At 37.3% G+C, this 19,303-nt stretch overlaps 1 protein-coding gene across 1 annotated transcript; it reads right to left on the bottom strand.

The window, feature by feature from the left end:
* Positions 1-1,167: 1,167 nt before the first annotated feature.
* LOC107766622 (bifunctional fucokinase/GDP-fucose pyrophosphorylase) lies at positions 1,168-12,148 on the bottom strand. Its single transcript, XM_075238395.1, has 7 exons — positions 11,513-12,148; positions 10,398-10,638; positions 9,856-10,220; positions 8,740-8,866; positions 7,116-8,126; positions 6,140-6,870; positions 1,168-1,811 (listed from the first exon to the last, which is right to left on the bottom strand). The coding sequence occupies exons 1-7, from the start codon at positions 11,840-11,842 to the stop codon at positions 1,413-1,415; spliced, it is 3,204 nt and encodes a 1,067-aa protein (XP_075094496.1). The 5' UTR covers positions 11,843-12,148; the 3' UTR covers positions 1,168-1,412.
* Between the last annotated feature and the right edge of the window lie 7,155 nt (positions 12,149-19,303).

The raw sequence follows: 19,303 nt of genomic DNA on the forward strand, positions 1-19,303 counted from the left end.
TTTAAGTGCTTTTAAGCCAAAATAACTTTTAAGTCATTTTGTAGTGTTTGGATAAAATTAAAAAATGCTTTTAATCATTTGTTTTTAAGTTAAAATGACAAAAATAAGCCAAAAGCTAGAATTCCTAACTTATGACTTTTGGCTTAAAAGTCACTTAGAACAAGCCTATCCAAACATGCTCCAGGTGTCTTTTGTAAAACCTTTTATCACTTTGAATATTAAAAGAAAATACTTTAAATTTTATATGAAAAATCCGTGATCAAGTAAAGAAAATGTTAAAAATAAAGTTAAATCATAACTCAGAAAATAGATGTTAAATCACAGCCTAAAAAAGTTAAGTCTTTTTTGTAATAATGTTCAATATTGATGATTAGAGGTAATTTAGACATGATGTATACACCGGTTACACGTATTTTTTCCCCATAGATTATGAATCTATGATTTTACTTTTTCATTTAACATTTATATTCAAGATAACTTCCATGTGATTATGGAATATTTTCTTAAATCCTATTTACTCATCCATAAAAATCACCACTCCTCTCCATTCGACATATTTAAAGGAAGAGAGAGTCCTGATTATTGAAAACCCATTTGATACTGACCAATATCGTTGTGCCATCTTCTTAGATTGTGTACATGGATAAACTGGATGTATGGTCAATGTAAAGGCTACAGGATTCTTTTTACTTTTAAATTTGGACTAAATAGGCCTATAATTGTCAAAAGTTTCCAAGTGAAATTTCTATAAATGCAAAGAGGAGTATCATATTCTTAGGGAAAGACCTTTAATAGTTTGTAACCAAACACCGGAGCAAATGTAATTCTTTGCCCCTTAGACACGCCAAGAATAATATCTAAGATTATATAGTAGACAAAGAAAACTAAATGACTGCCTTACTTTTTGGGGAAAGCACCAAACAAGTTAATTATCGATGATACAGACCATTACTCCACCAAACAAAAATGAAATCCCATTACTTGCATTGCAGGTCAACCATATTAGTTGATTCCTTATTCTTACTTCACTCTTTTGAGTTCGTTAATTAGAACTAGAAATGTATTTTATGTCATTACATTAAAGAATTTCATCCCAAGAAAAATCCAGTTTTTATTTTCTAAGATAAATCAAACACAATGTCTGAGCCTGGGTAAACTATAATACCTGATTGAAAGACGGTAGACCTTGTAAATTTATGAAATCTAGAAATATACTGTCAGAAAGTTACACAGTACATGGGCAGACATACTGACTATTAACTCTCATATTTGGATCTTTCTCTGTAAATTCTACCCATAGAGACTGGTATGTTGAAAGAAAAGGATACGTGTATACATCCTCAAATATACAGATAAGAATAGTGTCAAAGAATGAGTATTGTATTAGTAATTGTTTGATGGAATAACTTCAGCTAGTTCTCCAAGAAGATTTTCCAACCATAGACTTTCACGTCAAAATCAGAACTATTCGCGAGTGAAAGTCTCAGTTCCTCAGCTGACTCAGCACTTTTTCCCAATAGCAAGGCGAAACCCCCACCACCTGCACCTACAAGCTTGTAACCACAGCAATAGCGATCAGAAAATGCGAAAAGCTTATCAACAAACTCATTGCTGCAGAAAGGATCCAGCTCCTGATGCAATCTCCATGCCTCCAACATTACGTCTCCAAGGGCATCAATGTCGCAATTCATTAAAGCTTCTCTTGCAAGCTTTGCAAGTTCAGTAAGGCGCTTGATGCTCGATACGAGCAAATTGTCTCGTCGAAGATAACGAGTAACCACCTTATGCAGCACTTGGTGTGCAAGTCGGACCTGCATATACATTGTCAACAGCTGAAATTGACAAATACTTGAACAAAGTTGGTTTGCAGTTAGTGTAAACTTGGACATGAACTAACCACCAGTCTCTCTCTACCAAGGAAGAGCATCTCAAGACTACCCTTCGAAGAGCACAATTAGAAATGTAGTCGCTGAAACTAAAACCTCCTAGACTACTGGACTGCACCAGTAACAAGCCAACAAATGTAGAAACAAATTTCAAAAGAAAATTAACAGTAACCTATACCTAATTACTTAAGAGTTAAGATCTTATAATCAATATCTCATGCAGTTCATAGTTTTTCCTCAAACATTCGTTCCAAGGAGAAGGAGAGCAGTAGGCACTCAGAATAAAGGAAAGCAATAGTGGCTTGAAGGCCCCCCACCAAAGCACAAAGGGAGAGAGGGAGAGACACAAAGGGAGAGAGGGAGAGAATAAGAAGGATCTAAGTATTTTGTTATACTCAAACTATAAATGAACCAAGCTCAAGAGAAATCACACGAGCACTGGAAGATTTAACAAAATCTGAGGTCCCTTCAGGCAGTGTTATAAATAGCGCTCGCCTCAGCGCTAATAGCGTGAGGCGAGGCAGTGTCGCCACTTTCCCTCTGTTGCGTTGCGTTTCAAAATAGCGCTCGCCTCTGCTTGTGTAGCGAGAGGCGACAATGTCGCGAGATGCGACTGTAGCGTCGCTTATTTTTTAAAAAAAATAAAAATGGGCAAAGACTTTAACAAAAGGGTCGCGATTAGGGCTTGAGTCTTGACAACAGAGCTTCTTCAACTTCGAACAAAACAACAGAGCTTCATCTGAAAAAAGGTCGCGAACTCGCGATTAGGGCTCGCAATTACTGTGCCATCGTCTTCTTCATCTGAAAGTTTGAGGTTTCTGCCAAGTGCCATCGTCTTCTTCATCAAGTTTCTGCCATTGAAAGACCAGATATGCTTCTCTGAGTTTCCTTTCTTTCTTCTTCTTCTTTCTTCTTTCTATTTTTTTCCTCTGTTTTTTGTCGAGAAGAACAGAAACAGAGGTTTGTTTTTGTGCTCTATTTTTCGAGCAAAATACAGAGGCTCTTCCCTTCCTCTTTCTTCTTCTCTTAATTGTTTTTGGCTCTGTTTTGGCAAAATAACTGAGGCTCTGTTTCGAGCAAAAATAACAGAGGCAGAGGCAGAGCAGACTGCAGAGGCAGTAGCTCATTCTGTTTTGTTTACCCTGTTTTTTCAATTATTGACTTATAGTCTTATAGAGTAGAATTAATTGCATATTGACTTGATAATTTTTTTTTCTATAAAACAACATTGAAATGGCGTCGTTCGATAGTAATAAACGAAATGATATAGCTTGGAATTATGCTATACAAGGCTCATCAAGATCTGCAATTAAATGTGTGTTTTGTGAAAAAACATATCATGGTGGAATAACTCGACACAAGCAACATTTGATAGGTGAATTTAAAAATGTAATACAATGTCCTCTTTGTCCACCCGAGGTTAGGGAGGAAGTAAAAGCATTTGTTGATAAGAAAAATGTGACAAGAACTCAAATGAATTATGAAGCATCGATGAATCTAATTGATGAAGATGGTGAAATGGGACCTCCACCCCCCAAAACTCATAAGATATCTTCAAATAGTTCTAGTGGGTCATCCACGACGGCACGTACGGTGACAAAAGGTCCTCTCAATCTTTATTTCTCGACAAAACAACAAGAAAAGGGAAAAGGTGATTCTGGTTCAGGTTTAGAAGCCAAGAAGATTTTGAGGGATCGATCCGTAAGTGCCTTTGCAGCATGGATGTATGATGCAGGGCTTCCTTTTAACTGTGTTAACTACAAAACTTTTGATAAATTCATTGAGGCCGTAGGACAATATGGCCCAGGAATGAAGCCTCCTAGCTATCATGAAGTTAGAGTAACACATCTTAAAAAAGAGGTGAAGAAGATAGACCAAATTATTGAGGAGCATAAAGTGGAATGGAACAAGTTTGGATGTTCCATTATGATGGATAAATGGACAGCACGGAATGGAAAAATGATCATAAATGTGTTGGTGAACTCTCCAAGAGGGAGTGTTTTTCTTGAATCTTACGATGCTAGCAACTCTTCTACGGATGGAAGCAAAATGTACAGCTTGTTTAGAAAGACTATTGATAAAATTGGAAAGAAAAATGTTGTACAAATTGTTACCGATAATGCTAGTGAGAATGTTAGTACGGGTATGATGATGGAAGCTATGTATCCACACATTTATTGGACTCCATGTGTTGCCCATTATATCAACTTAATGTTTGGTGACATATTCAAGGAAAACCCATATGCTTCAGGTAACTTTAATATAGTTATCTTTAAAGCTTTAACTTTATTTATACTTATTATGTCATATTATTAAGTATTAACTATAAAATTGTTATTTTTACTTTTACAGTTTTCACTAAAGCCGTCAAGGTATATTCTTACATCAGTCAGAGGTCGTTGTTGTTGAATTTGATGAGGAAATTCACAAATGAAAGAAATTTGGTGAGACCGGCCAAGACTAGATTTGCAACGGCTTTCTTAACTTTGCATAGTTTTTACTTGCAAAAGAAAAACTTGAGAAAGCTAGTTCTTTCAAATGAATGGAAAGATAATAGATATGCAAAGGAAGTTGCGGGGAAAGAAACTGCCAAAGTTCTTATTTCTCCATCATTCTTGAATGACGTCGTTCGGGCTCTTAAAGTTGGTAGTCCTTTGATTAGGGTGCTTCGTATGGTGGATGGGGAGAGAAAACCACCAATGGGCTATCTTTATGAAGCTATGGATAGAACCAAAGAGACTATTGCAGCGTCATTTGAGGGAGATGTTAGGAAATATGAGAAAGTTTTTGAGATTATTGATAGCAGGTGGTCGAATCAACTCCATCGTCCTTTGCATGCAGCAGGCCATCTTCTGAACCCGGGATTATTTTACAAGAACACTAGAGATGAAACTTTGGATTCAGAGGTGTGGATTGGATACCATGAGTGTCTTGAGAAGTTGATCACCAATTCAATGACGGTAGATCAAATAGGGGAGGAGTTTGGTAGGTACTCACAAGCAGAGGGCCTATTTGGTTTATAGGCGGCCATTAGAGCCAGAGACATAAGGTCGCCAGGTAACTAACTTTAATATAGATATCCTTATAACTTTAATTTAATTTATTTGATTTATACTTACTAACTTTTAAAATATTTTTCTATAGTTGAATGGTGGATGCAATTTGGACATCAAACTCCAAACTTGCAAAAGTTTGCCATTAAAGTACTAAGCCTAACTTGTAGTGCATCTGGATGCGAGAGAAATTGGAGTGTATTTGAGCATGTAAGAAGCAGATTTATTATATTAATATATTTTATATTGTATTATTATTAGTATCTATTAATTAATCTAAATAATTTATTCGCAGATTCACTCCAAGAAAAGGAATAGGCTTGAGCTATCGCGTCTCAATGATCTAGTGTATATTAAATACAATAGAACATTGAGGCGACGTTATGAAACTCGCGATACCATTGATCCAATTTTGTTGGATAACATTGACGAGGCAAATGAATGGTTAACTGGAGCCCTCCAAAATCATGAAGATGAACAAGTGTATGTAGGAGATGATCTTGATTGGGGTACTGTTTCTATGGCGGCTGGAGTTGAGGAGAATATCTATGGTCTTAGAGGGAGTTCTTCAAGTTCAAATTACAAGGGAAAAGGGGTAGCAAGTTCAAGCCGGTCCCTAATTGATGAAGACTCCGAGGATGAAGAAGATAATAGCCAATATAATGCTAACATTCATGAAGTTCTAGAATTTGAAAATCTTGAAGAAGAATAGATGTTGCTTGTTTTAGACTATTAGACTTTAGTTTATGAATCTACTATGAGTCTATGACTATCTATTGAGTCTTTAATTTTTGAATGATATATTTATTAATATATTATTGTTATTGAGTTTTTAGTTATATGTATATAATATTTTATGTTTTTGTATAAATTGTCGCTTCACATCAAAAAGGCGAGCGCTTCGCTGCGCGCCTCTCGCCTCAGTGAAGCGGGCCCTCGTCGCTATTTGTCGCCGCACGCTATCCAAAACACTGCTCAAACTAAAACCTAAAGAGGTTAGCTTACATGGAGCAACAATGAAAAGTACGAAGCAAGAAATGGTCCAAAAAATTAAAACTTGGAAAATCATAACAGTATGAAAATGTAAAAAACACAGTGGGCACAATCAGAATATTAGGAATCAAAATAATCACCCCAGGAAAAAGATACAGAAAGCAATAGCAGACAAGCCCAATGAATTTAGTTACAGTCACAACTTACTTGACCAGTGAAAACTACAAGAAGCCGTTGCTGCAACTCCTTTATTAACTGAGGAGAAGCCAAGAGAGGAATGACTTGAAGCCGCAGCGGTATTCCCGGGAAACTTGAAGTAAATTTAATGCCAGCATATAAACCTCCAATTTGATCCTGCCAACCACCTCCTGTGCCCATGAGCTGTTCTAGGACTAAAACAAGTCTTGTAACATTTTCGTTACTTTCATCTCCATCAGTAATATGCAGCAACCCTTTAACAACGGCTGCTGCTAAGATGCTAGAAGTTCCCAAGCCACTACCCCTAGGAACATTGGCCCATGTCCTGATTCGCAAACCCGCTGATTGAAGGGTCTTTTCATGGATAACATTGGTAACAAGCAATGCACATTTTACTAGACGAAATGGATCATTGCTTTCAAATGGAAGTGCAACGGACGATAGATCTTCAATACTTAACTGGTTTCCAATGTCATCGCTAATAAATATCCCTGTCCCTTTCTCTGTCTCTATGATTGTGCCAATAGGAAGAGAATCTTCCAATGTTATTGCCATGTTCAGAACACAACCAGCACGCTCTAGACTCCAAGGGGGTGTATCACTCCAACCCCCAACAAAATCCACTCGAACTGGTAGTTCAATCTTCACCATCCTATGGTGGGAAGATCCACCGCAATAACCATTAGTATTATCAGGATTTGCGGCAATGGAGGACCAGCTGGAAGACCCTGATAGGTTTTCTGATAAAGAAATGGCATATCATTAGGAAATTGTATTTACAACTTATGTGTAAAGCATCGCAAATAAAAGAAAGCAAAGAAAAGAATAGAGGAAAAGAAAAAGGAGAACCAGAGACTATCCTGCCAAAACCAAAACAGCACCAGATGGTAAGGTAGATCAAGAAAAATAAATAGCAGGTCATATGAGACATATATTCTTGGATTTAGTTGGTCAATCTTCACGAATACCGACATGGCATTTTTACCTTTGAACCCATATCTCACAGCAGAAGCAGTTTCATCAGCAACAGCAGCCCAGACTTTTCGCTGAGTTTCAAGTGCCATCTCTTTATTGCCACATGCTCGTAGAAGATCAACATGAACTTGTAAGGCCCTGCTCTTAGGAAGAATTGCCGAATTTTGAGCTTGAAGGTTAGGGCAGTGGGATAGAAATCCTTTGCAGACTTCAACTCCGGTTGATTCCTTTTGAAGAATTTCTTCGCACAACTGACTTATGTTGCGGCCAAGTGAGCCAAAGTTAAGACAAGCATTGACAATCCCAGAAGCTAAATCTGCCTGATGATTACTGGAACCTGAACACAGGTGTGGAAAGTCAATTGATTTATGCAACTCCTCCAAACTGATCCGATGGGACTGTTTCCATGAGGAAAGCTGGGTTTCATTTCTTTGGTTGTCCAAGCCCATTAACCATGACGCCAACGTGAGCATTTCAAAGTACGGAAGAATAGGGAATATTTTGGCATTCCACAAGCACTTTTCCTGAGTTTTTTCTGCAGTCCATAGATCATTATCTTGAATGCCTAGATCATCTAAGACCTTCCTCCAGGGTTTCCCACAAAAGGTCCCATTTGAGAGTGGAATCTTTGGGTTATCATGGAGACCACAGTACACCATAACTCTCTCAGTGCGTCCCACTAAAGGAACCTCCCAAAAGCAGTGACGATCTGGAAGCATAAATCTAAATGAAACCTTTGCTGTCATTTCAAAGTCAGCTGGCACATTAACACCAACAACAATAGACTGGGAACCAATCTGTATACTGGCTGAAATGGAGGAATCATAAATGAGAGAGTCTTCTCCAATAGAAACTCCAGGCTCGATTTTACTGGAAAGGATAATAGCTGAGGCAGCAATATCAGAGACATTGGTTGCTGGAATAGAACACAGGTGCCTTCGACCAACAAGTCCAGCACCAGCTTCACTCATGTGATCCAGAACTTCGCTAGATGTTCCAAAATGTAAGAATAACAGATCACCTGCATCAAACCCAAGAAAGGAAGACTTATTTAGTTCTAGAAATCATTGCATGTACCACAAGCATTGTAACTGCACTTAAGGTTTCCATATACTGCAATAATAGATCTTTTATTCGAGCAATAATGTTTTGATCCATAATTCTTTAAGCAAGTTTAGTTCAATGAAAATCCTCTAGAGAATATCTAAATCATAATCCTAAAATCTATAGTATTGTAGGTCCACTTAACAGTTACTTATGAATCAGTTTTAAGCTGGACCTGGATAAGCTGCATAAGCAGTCCCATACATGTCAGAATTTTAAGACTTGGATATTCCCATTCAACTAAAGTCACTACATGATTAAGGGATTTCATTAAGACGGTCTCTTAATCAACCGACAACTTGTATTTTCGGAATATTTCAATAGATTCAAATTTTATAGTTAGAACTTTTCTATATAAGTAAATACAACAACAACAACATACCCAGTATTTCTATTTAAGTAAATAATCTAAATAATATTTTTAAGACTGAATTGAAAAATTATTAAAAAAACGAAGAAGCAGACTTGGAAATTTGCGATGACTTAGGATATTACTAACATCATCACACAGGTAACAACATTCAACCTACAAGCACAATAGCTGAACATCTTTTCTTCTCCCAATCTGTTGACAAGTTCATCACCCAAAGGGCGGGATCGCAACCATTCGTGCTTTGCTGGTACCCAAGCGGCTACAAGGTCTTCATACAAACTCATCTGCTCAATTTACAGAAGTAAAAAAAGTAATTCAATGACATAGATCAAGGACCATTTGAATGTAAATAACAAAACCAAATGTTGACTTCCAATAACTGGAAGTAACAGTTTCTTTTCACTCCACCAAAACAAAGTAGAAGTATAACCACTATTGAAAGAAAGAAGAGAAATTTCTGCAACATATGGAACTAAGGTATGTTAAACTTATGATTAAATGAGAAGTAACTAAACCTACCCCAATAGATTGCTGAAATTGCTAAAATGGTTATATCTATTAGCATATGGATTAGGGAAGCAGCTTATATATTAAGCAATATGACAAAAGTCAAAATAGAGAACTGAAAAGAAATGAAAAACGAAAAGAAAAGTCACAGCTTGGAGTGATGAGCACTCTCAGGCTCAATATACAGGATGAAATCGCAAAAGTCATAGCGAGCTAAGAGTAATATCAGAGATGGAGGAAAAGAAAAGCAAGTTATAGGGAGAGCAAATTTCATGCTACATTAAACCTTTGTCAGGTTACCGGCTGAAATAAAAACCACGCTAGAGGGAGGACAAATGTTCATGCTACATTGGAACCTCTGTTATTGCATCTTCCAACACTACCTATCAAGTGCACTTCCACCTATATATGGAAATAATCCTAGGACAAGATACTGTTAAAAGACTCAAATGCCTCTGGACTCAGTTACTTGAAGTGCTTTTTCAAAAACTACAAAACATTTAACCGAGAGATGAATGAAAATTTCAATGTCATCTTTTGGCCTTAAACTGGAAAAGATATATGAAGAAGTAAGAAAAGCGTGCTTTAGGGTTAAAAAGGAAGACGACTGCACATCAAAGAAATTATCAAATATCTAGTACGATAAACTAGTTGGAACAAGTGTATAATACTTCTTAGAAAATAGTAAAGTTCCAAATTACTATTAGATTCTGGTACATGGACATCCAAAAGAGTTGAGTAAAGCAGCTTATGAATGATGACTCGCCTCTTTTTTCCTTTCCAGAAGTTCTGAGATCATTGATTGGCTCGAACAGGCAAGTTTTACTAGATTTAGCCATGCCTGACCTCTAACTGCTATTATTCCAGTATCAAGCAGTGTTCTACCATCATCCAGAATAGCTTGGTGCCTAACAAGCTCCTCCAAGCTAGGTTTTTGAAGCAGATTCTCCACCAAGTTGATAGAATAGGTATCATTTGAAATCCCAGATTTTGCTGCCACGATAACACCATGATTGGAAGCAATGTCCAGTGTAATAGGTACAGTCACAAAGCAGGATGCATCCTTAGGCAGAACCATAGTTGAGGCATCAAAACAAGGAAGAACATCCCCAGTCATTGTAAGTAGCCCACCTGCAAAAACTCTTTGACTCTGCTCAAAATGGTGTTTCATGAAGAAGTAGAGAGTATACCCCACTATGTTGGGCGAGAAGTTATCATATAACAATACAAACTAATTAATCAATAATTTTTGGAGAAAATTGAAAAATGTTGATGATGCATGCTGATAAGTAAATAGGTTTTAAAAACCTTCATTTTCAAAAGCTTGTCTTGCACAAGATGCAATTGCTAGGATGTGATCAAAGAGCAGGGGAACTGGCCCATCTTGGTCATCAGCTGCCAAGTAAGGAAGTGGCAGAAACACTTTTCCCATAGGATTTGCCCATGGTACCCTTTTAGAATCACCTCCAGCATGAAGCAATAAGATGTGTTTTTTGGCAACCAAGTCAAGTAATGATGAAGAAGGTTCTTTCCTCTCAGAACTTCCGCACTGTATCAAAGAGAAACAAATGATTTACTAACAAAGTTACACCTACTCCCTGCAGAGGGATGATTAATGACATTCCATCAAAGATAGCAAGATTTAGCCAAGGGTCTATCGGAAACAGCCTCTCTGCCCTTCCAAAGTAGGGGTAAGGCTGCGTTATCTTACCCTCCCCAGACCCCATTCATGGGAACTCACTAGGTTGTTGTTGTTGTTGTCATCAAAGCTAGCAAGAAAACACTTGCACGACTGGTCAAAAATTAGAGCTTGGTTTAATGATTCTTTTTACACAAAGAATTGGTTTTGGAATTCAAGAATGACATCAAGAACAGTTCATCTCTCTTTTGTCTAACGGAGATACATGAAAATCCTCCCAAATGAAAAATAAACTTCACCCAGTTCTTAAAATGCATGCTTATCTTGCATAGACTCATATGACTTGCATCAAGATTTATATCAAACTAAGCTTTCTCAGCCCATAGTAGACACAGCTTCTGCGTGGAGATTAGATGGACAAAGTGAGCAAAAACTGGTGCAGTATGCCCAATGATAACTAAAGCATTTGGAGGTATCACTGATATATAACTAAGTATCTCTCTTATTCAAATGTCATTAGTGAATGCTGCACCAGACAAACTTATGAGAATTAGTGATAAGTTATTCAGTCATAATAAAGAAGTACTAGCTGTTAAATTCAGTGTTGTCCTATGTAGATAGAGGGATTTGGCCCTATATATCTCACATTAATAGACTTAAGTCATTTCACCAGTTTGAACTAGACAAACAGTAAATTTCATACATAAAGTAAATGCACGTGCATTTCAATATCTCAAACTCAGACTATAAATGTGAACATAAGAAAATTTGGTAAAAGAGAAACCTGAGAATTGAGAGCAAGCTGTTGGTAATATTCGGCAAGTCGTAAAATAGCATGAAGAGTGGCAGCACCAGAACCGATTCGCTGGCCATGTGGATCGGGAACAGCGAGGGTAATTGTGGAATCAGCGATGCGACCCATGCGTTTGGCTCGCTTGAGCTGCCATTCATAGAGCTGAGCTTGTTCAGGGCTCGCCGCCGTGAGCACGATTGCATCCCACGTCGGAACCCTAGCCGGATGTCGTACCGATAACCTTAAATGATACCACGATTTCCGTAATGTAGCAGCCAAGTCTGCTTTGACTCGGCTTCTTTGATTGTACCTCCTTTCCATTTCTATACTAATTGCAGCTGCTGCTGCCGGAGAAAAAGGCAGATCAGTAACACAATCGCCACCGACAGCCTTAGTGAATACTGGTTTGTGCCGCCAAAATTAGAATAAAACATCAGTTGACTGAGTGAAAAATCAGTTGGTTAAATTGGAAACTGACAGTAGGAATTCATAAGGAAATTGATGGAGAAAAAAGAAAAAGTTATGGATCAGCAAAAAGATAAAAATGGAGTCGCCCGGACTCGAACCGGAGACCTTCACTGTGTTTGACTGACGTGATAACCAACTACACCACGACACCTGCTCACTGATCTTACAGGGACTTATTGTAATTGATTATATATTTACTCGAATGTCAGTCCGTTAACACAGTTTCTAAAAATAGTTATCTCAAATTATTTGTTATTTTAGAAGTTCATAAGTAAATTAATTATTTTTTTTCTACTTTACCCTTAATATTAATTGTTCTTGAAGACTGCAAATACCTTAATTATGAGTAAGTATTAAATGAAGAAAGATTATATCTTAAGACATAAATTAGGGTAAAATAGTCAAAAACTTTTCCTATTAAATATTTTTTTAAGGAGCATGTAAAAGAAGACAAATAATTTGAGACGGAGGGAGTTCAAGTTTGAGTACTTATTTTTTATCGCTAACTTACATTGCAACCTTTTTTGAGGGATTTATAGTCGTACTCTATATTTGTGTCACCTTTTAATATGTACCCTATTTTTAAAAATTATTGATTTGGTAGCCAACTGATAAAAAATCCGTAATAATATGACAATTATACCCCGACAAAAGATATAAAACCCGCATCACGCATTAATCGTGTGATCTGCAACCTCATTCGTGAAAAAAGATCTCCTCCATCACTCCGTCCCCCCCTCAAAAGATCTCTTTCAACCCTGGTCGAAGATCTCCTCTCCTCTCAGCAGCTTTATTAAAAAACCAGAAACTTGAACCAAATTCATCTTCAGAATTCAAAATTACAAAATATATTGTAAGTATTACAATTCATCTTCACAATTCGCATTAGTTTGTCAAACTGATTGAACTTCATCATATATATTTCTGCAATTATTTTGGTAATTTGTCATATTTTTTAAGTTTTGAGCTTAAAAAACAAAATCTGAATTCAATAGCGCCTATAGTTATTTTCACTTATGCTTATTTACAAATCACACTTGCATGAAGTTGTTTGACGGATATAGCATGAAGTTTTCACTTATAGATCTTCAAAAAAAATTCAAAACTTCAAATTTAATGCGTGAAGGATATAGAATAAAGTTGTTTCACGTTGAAGTCTGAAGTTTTAATCAAATACAAGCAAAAACTTCATGCTAATTTAGCATGAAATTATTTCACGTTAAAGCTAAAACTTCATGCTAATGTAGCATGAAATTATTTCACGTTAAAGCTAAAACTTCATGCTAATGTAGCATGAAGTTTTTCATGTTGAAGCTAAAACTTCATACTAATATAGCATGAAGTTGTTTCATGTTGAAGCTAAAACTTCATGCTAATATAGCATGAAGTTGTTTCACATTGAAGCTAAAACTTCATGCTAATGCATGCTAAAGTTATTTAGTTCATTTGCTAAAATTTCATACCAAAACATGCTAAAGTTTTGTCCTGCAGTCTACAGTTTTGTTATGAGTTTTATCCGAAACTTCAGTCTAAACATACTGAAGTTTTTTAGTTCATTTGCTAAAACTTCAGACTAAACATGCTTAAGTTTTTGTCCTGCAGTATGTAATTTTCTAATGAGTTTTTGCTAATGCATGCTGAAGTTATTTAGTTCACTTGCTAAAATTTCATACCAAAACATGCTGAAATTTTGTCCTGTAGTCTACAGTTTTGTCATGAGTTTTATCCGAAATTTCAATCTAAACAAGCTAAAGTTTTTTAGTTCATTTGCTAAAACTTCAGACTAAATATGCTTAAGTTTTTGTCTTGCAGTATGTAATTTTTTAATGAGTTTTTGCTAATGCATGTTGAAATTATTTAGTTCATTTGCTAAAATTTCATACCAAAACATGCTGAAGTTTTGTCCTGCAGTCTATAGTTTTGTCATGAGTTTTATCCAAAATTTTAGTCTAAACATGCTGAAGATTTTTAGTTCATTTGCTAAAACTTCAGACTAAATATGCTTAAGTTTTTGTCCTGCGGTATGTAATTTTTAATGAGTTTTTGCTAATGCATGCTGAGGTTATTTAGTTCATTTGCTAAAATTTCATACCAAAACATGCTAAAGTTTTATCCTGCAGTCTACAGTTTTGTCATGAGTTTTTCCGAAACTTCAGTCTAACATGCTGGAGATCCTCGCATTTTTTTTATATGATGTGAAATATTTAAACCGGACTGCAAGCCGCGATGGAAGTTATATAAGGACGAGGTCCTTGTGGTGAAATATTTATGAGTTGAAAATTCTCCCTTTGTGAAATTTAATTTGTACAATAATATTAATAGGGAGTCATGCCTGTTAGGCTTATTTTGATAATTTTTATATATTTTTTGCTCATATTCAGCTATTTTTGTGCTATAAACATTGAGTTTTAACCTATGAGATGAGTGCCCAAGTGGCGTTAAATGTGACTCATTAATCCGAGTAAGCAATCATGAGGTTTTCATGCCTCACATTCTGTTGTAAGTGTTGTGAAAATTCGAAATGAGGTGGTGGTTAATATGAGATTAATTGATGATGCTGGAATTAATTATGAACAACCTTTAAGACCAGAGATGTGGTGATGAGCATACATATGATGTGCTTCATGTCCTGATATCATTATGATAATACAATGTTTGTAATGCTGAGATTGGTGTCATTGATATATACCTTGTGGTATTGTGTTGGGTTGTGGATGTGTTGTTAGGAGTTGTTTTGGTGTTACTCTGACAGGTGGATAGGCCCAATTACAGGGGATACTCTGCCGAAATTTCTGAAAAAAATTTGGGAGTTCGTAAAATTTGGAGGATTGAGATTTGCAAAGGAAGAGATAAGTTATGTTATGTGTTTGAGGGCGAATGATCCTAAGCGGGGGAGAATGAAACACCCCAGAAATTTTTTGAAGTACTTCAACACTATCAAGATAGTTGATGTGTGCATAGGCATGAGTTGCTATAGCCAGTTGAGACTAATACCGTGCGTCGAAGTAAAAATCAGGCATTTTAGAAATTATTGGAGGGTTAGGGATTTTGCTCTAAAGCTTATAAGAATGAAGAACAGAAATAATCTCAATTGAGATGATGTTGTCGAACCCGTGTTAAATTGCGGGAATGTAGAATCACCCACAAGTATGTGTGCAAGAATATACTCAGTAATTTAAAGTCCTCATAAAGATTCTTAGCACGTTCGAGGACGAACGTTTGTTTAAGAGGTGGAGAATGTAGCGACCCGACTTTTTGTTTCAAGAATTTAAGTCCTGTTTGGCAGTATATGACCCGGAGAAGCTTTGTATTACGCGTATTGACTTGCGAGCGTGGTTGAATTCAGTTACCGGATGATTCAGAGTAATTTGGGACACTTGGTCCCTAAAAAGGAAGCTTAAGTCTTAGGATTTTGAACTTAGTCGGAACTGTGTGAAGATGACTCCGGAATGGAGTTCTGTCGGTTCCGTTAGCTCTGTATGATGATTTTGGACTTAGGAGCGTGTCCGGAAAATTATTTAGTGGTCCGTATTGGAATTAAGCTTGAAATGGCGAAACTCAAAATTTTGAAAAGTTTGACCGGGGGGTTGAATTTTTGATATCGGGGTCGAAATCCGATTCTGTAAGTTGTAATAGGTCCGTAATGTCGAATGTGACTTGTGTGCCAAATTTGAGGTCAATCGGACGTGATTTGATAGGTTTCGGCATTGATGGTAGAAGTTGAAGTTTCAAAGTTCATTAAGTTTGAATTAGGGTACGATTCATGATTTCGATGTTGTTTAATGTGATTTGAGACTTCGATCAGATCCGTGTTGTGTTATGGGACATGTTGGTATGATTGGACGGGGTCCCGAGGGGCTCGGGTGTGTTTCGGGGTGGTTTCTGTAACGATCCGGTCGGTTGTTTTGAGAATTTAAGTCCCGTCCGGCATCATAAGGCCCTAAGCATCTTCATATTATGTGCCTTGACTTGCGTGCGTGGTTGAATTCAATTATCGGGTGATTCAAAGTGATTTGGGACACTTAGTCCCTAAATGAGAGCTTAAGTCTTAGAATTTGGACCGTAGTCAGAACTGTGTGAAGACGGATCCGGAATGGAATTTTATCGACTCTGTTAGCTCCATTGACTGATTTTGAGCTTAGGAGCGCGTCCGGAATGTGTTTTGGAGGTCTGTAGTAGATTTAGGCTTGAATTGGCGAAATATAGATTTTCGGTGATTTCGGCCGATAGTGGAAATTTTGATATCGAGCTCGGAATGGATTTCCGAAAGTTGCTGTGGGTTCGTAGTATCATTTGTGACCTGTGTGCAAAATCGAGGTCATTCAGACGTGGTTTGATAGGTTTCGGCATCAGTTGTAGGAAGGTGATTCGTGATTTTAGCATTAGTTGATGTGATTTGAGGGCTTGACTAAGTTCGTATAGCATTTTAGGATTGGTTGGTATGTTTGGTTGAGGTCCCGGGGGGGAGGGGGGCTTGGGTGAGTTTCGAGTGCTTAACGGATCAAAAGTTGGATTTGTGTTGCTGCTGAAGTCTTCAGGCATCTGTCATTTTCGCACCTACGGTGGAGAGACCGCAGGTGCGTGATCGCACATGCGGGGAGGCAAGCGCAGAAGAGGAAAAATGGAAGAGTGCCAGGGGTCGAAGGTGCGAGGTGAATTCCACATCTGCGATGTCCGCAGATGCGTTAGGGTCACGCAGGCGCAAAGGAGATCGCAGAAGCGGACAATAGTCCGCAGGCGCGCACTCGTAGGTGTGACCCTTTTTCCGCAGAATCGGACCCAGCCCTCTTAAGTCGTTTCCGCACCTGCGAAGGAAATTCCACAGATGCGGAATAACTGGGCAGAAAAGGAGCAGATTCGAGGGTTTGAAGTTCACTTCACAAATTTGATTGAGAGCTCGGTAGAAGGCGGAATTTGAAAAGATTTTCGGAGGCAGTTTTTGGGTAATGATTCTTAACTCCCTTATGGTTATATTTCACTAATCTATGCTAGAATTCATCGTTTTAATTCGGATTTGGGGTGAAAATTTGAGAAAAGTTCTTAGGCCGAATTTTGGGGTTTTGATCGAGAATTTGGTGTCAGATTTTAGTAAATTCGATATGGTTAGACTCGTGAGTGAATGAGTTTTTGTATTTTATGACTTTTACCCGATTCCGAGACGTGGGCCCGTGTCGACTTTTTAGGGCGAATTTTGGAATTTTTGTTAAAGTATTGATTTAATTAATTAGATGAGTCTATTATGATTGTAAATATGATATGTAATTGCTTTTGGCTAGATTTGGGCCATTCAGAGCCGGATATTCGTGGAAAGGGCATTCTTACAGATTGATTGAGCTTGACTCGAGGTAAGTATCTTGCCTAACCTTGTGTGGGAGAACTACCCCTTAGGATTTGAGTCATCTATGTTAATTGTAGTCTGTGTACGCGAGGTGACGAGTGCGTGCTCAGACGTATTTGTGGAAAGTTGGCCTTTTAGGGTTCTTATGTCCTTATATTCACTGTGTATGATGTTGTTTTTGATACGTTTGAATTCCTATTTGCTAGTTTCACCTCTACATGCTTTGATTAGAGATAATTGCTTTAGGATTCACTCTTACTGTCTATTTGACCCTTATTCGACTTAACCAAAGATTTTACCTCTTCTATCGTCGTGCTATATTTTTCATAACTGCTTATCTTTAATTGAAATCATTATTTTCTCATCCTATAATTGTTTAGTCTTAATTGGAGTTATGATTATCTTCCGCTGCTTATCCTTACTTGAATTGTTGAATTTTTCTCGTAATTGCTCAACCTCAAAAGGAGTTTAGATAACCTATATCTTAGTTGACTTGCCATTATTTGAAACTATTTGACTCGTGTTGGCTTCTTATTGTTGACTTGAATATTGTGGAATTGTTGCTATATTTTTGTTTTGTTTTCCCCTGTTAAGTTGTTCTCCTTGTGCCTAGCATTCTTTACTGTGGTTATTCCTTGTGAATGAGTTCTACTGTTCCTGTGATTTAAATTCTTGAGTTGATTTGCTCGTCGTACCTTGCATTTCTGTCATTGTTGCTTTTGTACTCGTTGTGGTGATGTACTAGATTTCTGTTGTGTTATAGTTGTTATCTCTGTTGTTTGCCCTGCATATTTAAATTGGGACTACGGACGTATTCCGGGAGATCCCCCAGCACTGCATATTTATTTTGGGACTACGGAAGTATTCCGGTAGATCCCCCAGCATTGCATATTTATTTTGGGACTATGGGCGTATTCCGGGAGATCCCCCAGCACTGCATATTTATTTTGGGACTACGAACGTATTTCGGGAAATCTCCCAGCACTGCATATTTAAATTGGGACTACGGACGTATTTCGGGAGATCCCCCAACACTGCATATTTAAATTGGGACTACAGACGTATTCCGGGAGATCCCCTTGACTTGCATAATTAATTCGGGACTACGGGACGGTATCCCGGTAGATTTCCCCTGTGGTTATATCTGTATTCGGAGCTGCTAATCTTCCATACTTAGGTGTCACAGGGTGACTTATACTCGAAGGATATTACTTGAAGAGTTTATATTTGAAAAGTATTTATCTTGAAGGAACTATGTTTGAAGATATTTATTTGAAAGGGTTATACTTGAAAAGTATTTATCTTGAAAGAACTATGTTTGAAGGTTAATTATTTGAAAAGTTTATATTTGAAAGGTTTTATCTTGAAAGAACTATGTTTGAAAGATATTTATTTGAAGGAAGTATATTTCAAAAATAATTTCTTATTGGAAAGGATTATATTCTAAAGACCTCAATTTAAAAACTTACGGGTAAAAGTTTACACTTGAAGGATTTGACTAATTTATTGGGGTTGTTGGCTGAGACCTGATGTGAAAACTATTGCAACTGCTGAGATACTACTTGCCTTTACTGTATTGTGATTTCTGGATTTGGGTTGTGTTTTCGTTCATTCTTATGTGTCTTATTCTAGTGTTCCACTGTTACTTCCTGTTTTTCCTTCCTTATTGCAGTTGCTATGTCATTAGCCATATCGCAGGGTCCTTAGATAGATGTCATGATCTGTCATCCTTATACTTATGCTTGTTCAGTTTATTAGACCAGTGGCTGTCTTGACTAGTCCTCGTCACTACTTCACCAAGGTTAGTCTTGATACTTACTGGGCACCGCTGTGGTGTGCTCATGCTACTCTTCTACACATTTTTTCGTGCAGATCAAGGTAATTATTCATTAGCTAGCTGTGTGGATTGTTGTTGCGGAGACTCAAGGTAAATCTATTGCTGCGTACGCAAGCTTCAGAGTCACCTTCAACTTTTT

Source organism: Nicotiana tabacum, chromosome 19, assembly GCF_000715075.1.
Source record: "Nicotiana tabacum cultivar K326 chromosome 19, ASM71507v2, whole genome shotgun sequence".
Classification (NCBI taxonomy): domain Eukaryota; kingdom Viridiplantae; phylum Streptophyta; class Magnoliopsida; order Solanales; family Solanaceae; genus Nicotiana; species Nicotiana tabacum.

Excerpts from the sequence above, each read along its gene's own strand:
- LOC107766622 (XM_075238395.1), bottom strand. The coding sequence starts at position 11,842 with ATGGAAAGGAGGTACAATCAAAGAAGCCGAGTCAAAGCAGACTTGGCT. Across the intron at positions 6,871-7,115 it reads TGTGAGATATGGGTTCAAAG|AAAACCTATCAGGGTCTTCC; the intron begins GTAAAAATGCCA and ends TTTCTTTATCAG. Across the intron at positions 1,812-6,139 it reads TTGTAGTTTTCACTGGTCAA|GTCCGACTTGCACACCAAGT; the intron begins GTAAGTTGTGAC and ends ATGTATATGCAG.